Here is a 4139-nt window from a genome sequence, read left to right as displayed (position 1 = left end):
CGTACATCAAGACAGAAACAGGCCCCACTGCTTTGTGAATGAAAAAACATAAAATCTTTTTCTCCAGTCAAGAGGTTGTCTCTTCCTTCCCCTTTCCCTACCTTAAATCTCCCTCTTCCTCACAGCTTCTTGATCAGCAACAAAAATCTTTACCTTTCTTACATACAGATAGCTTTATCATCTCTCTCTTTACATTTATATCTCACTCATCCACGCCACCAGTCTGTCGTTTCAGCTCATTTTCTACTCCCACATTTTGTTCGTTTTCTCTGTTTTAGCAAGTGATCTCACAAAACCCTGTTGCTATTTCGGCTCGTTTAATTTGATCTCTATTTAAAACTAGACACAGAGTTCTCTTTCTTAATTCAGTTCTATGTTTGTTGCTTTTGATTCTTCAATTCAAAGCCTTACCATAGCCTTTTTGTATACCTCCTTTGCTCACATAGCCAGGATCTCATTCTAGCTACACTTGAGAGCGCAAAGCTCAGTGCTCTTGATGGAATAACCTTCCTCCGTCTTATTACTCTGCACCTCAATTGGACCCAAATCTATTCACAACTTAACTCTTGAAAAGCACAGTTGTACTGCCCTTACTGCATTTTCTGAATGGAAAAGTCCATGGAGTGGGAGCAAAAGACTCTAGTTAGTGAGCTAGCTCAAGGGAAAGAGCTAGCAAAACAGCTCAGGAACCATCTTAACCCTTCCTCATCCCTTGAAGCACGTCAATCCCTGGTTGAGAAGATACTTTCTTCATACGAGAAAGCACTTTCAGTGCTAAATCGCGGTGCTTTAGTTGCTGATCAACCAAAGCCCACAATTGGCATAATGGAATCACCGCATTCATTTTCCAACAGTAGTCCTTGGAGTGAAGTCTCTGATCAAGATTGCAAGGAGGAATGGAACAAAGATGTTAACAAGAAGAGGTAATTAATAACCCTTTATTTTCTTTTTTGTATATGTTTACTACTTACTAGGTTTGCGTTTTAGGTGAACTGTGAATGATTATGATCTAACTTAGAATTGTGAATTGTGTGCCGCTGTAGAAAGACACAACCTCGACGGACCGAGCAAGTGAAGGTTTGTCCAGGGACTGGCCTAGAAGGACCACTTGATGACGGTCACAGCTGGAGGAAATACGGGCAAAAAGATATTCTCGGAGCTAATTTTCCAAGGTGAGAGTCCGAGACATGTTTTTTCGCTTTCTAAATCATGTTATCTCCACGTAAAAAACGGGGAGAAGAAAAACTTTGTTGCTTATCCAAATTGCACGACAGCTTCTTGAAAAATGTCATAATTGCTCGGCACTAGACCTTATCTACCTGGTGAGACTCCAATTTAAAATGTTAGACCGAGTCCTGACTGCTCTCGTCATTAAAGTCGCTAGGAAAAGAGACTTGTTGCCGTACCATACACAATCTAATAGCCATTAAAACTGTTTTATTTTTTTATTCAAACTCAGTAGCTACAAATTTAGATTACCATCATCATTAATGAATATTTAATTACCTGAATTTTTTTTTTCTTTTATCCAAGTTTTCTTTACTCAAACAAGCAATTCAAATAATTTGAAACCTTGTGCGCCATTTTTTTTCCCCTAAAACACTAAAAAGTTTCCAATTAATTAGCTAAAATTGAGCTTGAGGGAAGTTCTTACTAGTCAAAATAAGTTTAAGAGAAATATTACAATTTAAAATTCATAAATATTAAAAAATATAATTCGAGTAATTAATTATTACCTGAAATTTTTAAAAATTTGTCACTTTAATTTCTTATACTATTTTGGGTTATTTGGATTATTTTTTTAAAATTTAATAGTGATCAACCTTGACTCGTATAGACATCATCATTGTATCAAACCTCTCTGCAGCATTCTAAACCTTCCCTTCCCAGTTAAAAATTGTCTGACTAAGCCGCTTTGACTTCGATAACCATTGAGCATGTTTTAATCATCTTATTAATCCATTTGATTAGGTTTATTTAGAATCATTTTAACATTAATTGGTGTTGCAAATCGCAGAGGATACTACAGATGCACTCACCGTCATTCACAAGGTTGTCTGGCCACGAAGCAAGTGCAAAGATCTGATGAGAACCATTCAATTTTTGAAGTGACCTATCGAGGGAGGCATACATGTAAACAAGCCTCTACTCCACCCGTGGCATCGCCTTCACTGGAAAATGATTTCTCGAAACAAAGTAAATATCATTCTCAGCAGCAGCATGAAGAGAAACCAAAGCCATCAAAGGAGATATCTCGTCACTTTGGATTCGACTGTAATCAAGTTAAAAACGAGGACTTGGGCTCCAAGGACGGCATTTTCCCATTCTTTTCCTTCCCATGTACGTCATCTGGGAATGAAAACGAGGAAAACAATATTTTCACTGAGTCCATGATTGAAAACAGCTTCTTGGGTAACTTTTCTCCAACATTTATATCTTCTACAACGTCCGAATCCAACTATTTCTCAGTGTCACCATGTCATATGAACAGCTTTGGAATAGGTTCCCAAAATGTGCAAACCCAAGGGTGTGAACTCACCACCGAGAAAATCTCAGCCCCGACTTCGGTCACCAATTCGCCAATCAGAGATTTGGATATCTCTATCGATTATGTAGATTTTGACACCACTTTCCCATTTGACAATCCGGAATTCTTTGCTTAATAGAGCTAGGCTGCGCGTTCATTATTCCTGCCTCGTCATTATTGGAAGAGAGATGGTGTGTTCAAAGTCTCCTATGGTGCTGGTCGAGATAAATTTCCCCTTTGATTAGGTAGTGATTTTTTTTTTTTTTTTAATAATGTAACCTTTTAGCTCAGTTTTTTTCAAGATTGCTGGAGTGGCTATTGCACCAACCGGAAAAATGTACTGAATTACCTATAATCTAAACCTTGTGAAAAAACACTGTACAAAGTCCATGGTGTTTATATATATATATATAAAAATGAGATGAGCATTATGCAGTCGTACTGTTCACTCATTTATGTTTTACTGTACATGTACATGACTTTGTTCACTTTTTTTTTAGGTTTGCTATAAATTTTAGGGGAGAAAAATATTAAACCAATTAAGTTCATGGTCCGGGTCCATCCTAAATAAATTAAAGTGTGTAGGGTGAACACTGTGCAGATATACTTTTCACCTCCTCATGTTTTACTGTTGATGATACTGGTCATTATTTTTTTTTTTAAAAAAAAATATTTTAATAAATTTAAGGGGAAAACATGTGAGGTGAACATTGTGCAGCCGCATTGTTCACCCATTCATGCTTTACCGTGGACGACATTGTTTATTTTTTTTTAGATTTGCTATAAATTTAAGGGAAAAAAATATTAAATCCGGTTGAATTCATGATCCGAGTTCACACAAGTTTTAATGTGGACGAAACTGTTCACTTTTTTTATTTAAAAAAAAATATTTTTTCTATTTTTTAAAATTAATCTTAATGTTATTTTTATTTATATTTTAGATTAATATCCCTTCTCTCTTTTATGTTATTTAGAAAGCCTATTTGAAATGAAAATTAGTTTTCAATTATGCATTTAATTTTTTAGGAGGTTTTTCTTATATATATATATATATATTAATCTTTTGTATAAATGAACTTTATTTTTGAAAATAAAAAGAAATTTATTTTAAATAATATTTCTAATATGTGCAGCCTTGCATATTATTTTTTTCCTTTTATTTTATTCAATCAATTTATTATTGTTTGATTAAATAAAAAAATTATTTTAATTAACAAATTTAGCAAACACAACCACGTAAATGTCACATCTTGCAAAATTAAATATCTTGATTTACACATGTTTCTTAATTTTATTTTTATTTTTTTAAATACAAAAACGTGTTGAAAAAGTCTATATAAATTGTTTTTGTTGAGAAAAAAATATATAAGCCATGGTCACCGCAGGTAAAATATCTAGTCTTAATCTATATGGTGTTGTTGATACATGTTGAGGTAACAAAATAGATAGAATTAAGACTTCTCACTTAATGTTTTTTTTTTTATCTATGACCATAAAATGTTGGAAAAAATGTTAAAACATGGTTAATGAACGTATTTGAGGCTAAATTAAAAGTGGAATCCATTAACTTTTGGGTTAAAATTTTGTTTGAATTTAATTTTTAATATAAATC

The 4139-nt window shown here is 33.7% G+C and overlaps 1 protein-coding gene across 2 annotated transcripts; it reads left to right on the top strand.

Moving 5' to 3' along the window:
• Nucleotides 1–2912, top strand: LOC7457389 (probable WRKY transcription factor 46). 2 transcript variants are annotated; one of them, XM_002302584.4, is made up of 3 exons: nt 27–923; nt 1044–1172; nt 2018–2912. In XM_002302584.4, exons 1-3 carry the CDS (start codon nt 607–609, stop codon nt 2661–2663), a joined length of 1092 nt encoding a protein of 363 aa, XP_002302620.1. In that variant the 5' UTR covers nt 27–606; the 3' UTR covers nt 2664–2912. The 2 variants fall into 2 exon arrangements, with proteins under 2 accessions (XP_024450032.1, XP_002302620.1); XM_024594264.2 differs by lacking the exon at nt 1044–1172 and having other exon boundaries at nt 1–923.
• The last annotated feature ends 1227 nt before the right edge of the window (nt 2913–4139 follow it).

This window comes from Populus trichocarpa, chromosome 2, assembly GCF_000002775.5.
Source record: "Populus trichocarpa isolate Nisqually-1 chromosome 2, P.trichocarpa_v4.1, whole genome shotgun sequence".
Taxonomy (NCBI): Eukaryota; Viridiplantae; Streptophyta; class Magnoliopsida; order Malpighiales; family Salicaceae; genus Populus; species Populus trichocarpa.
Note: the sequence above shows the minus strand (reverse complement) of the source record. Positions and strands in the feature narration are given on the sequence as shown.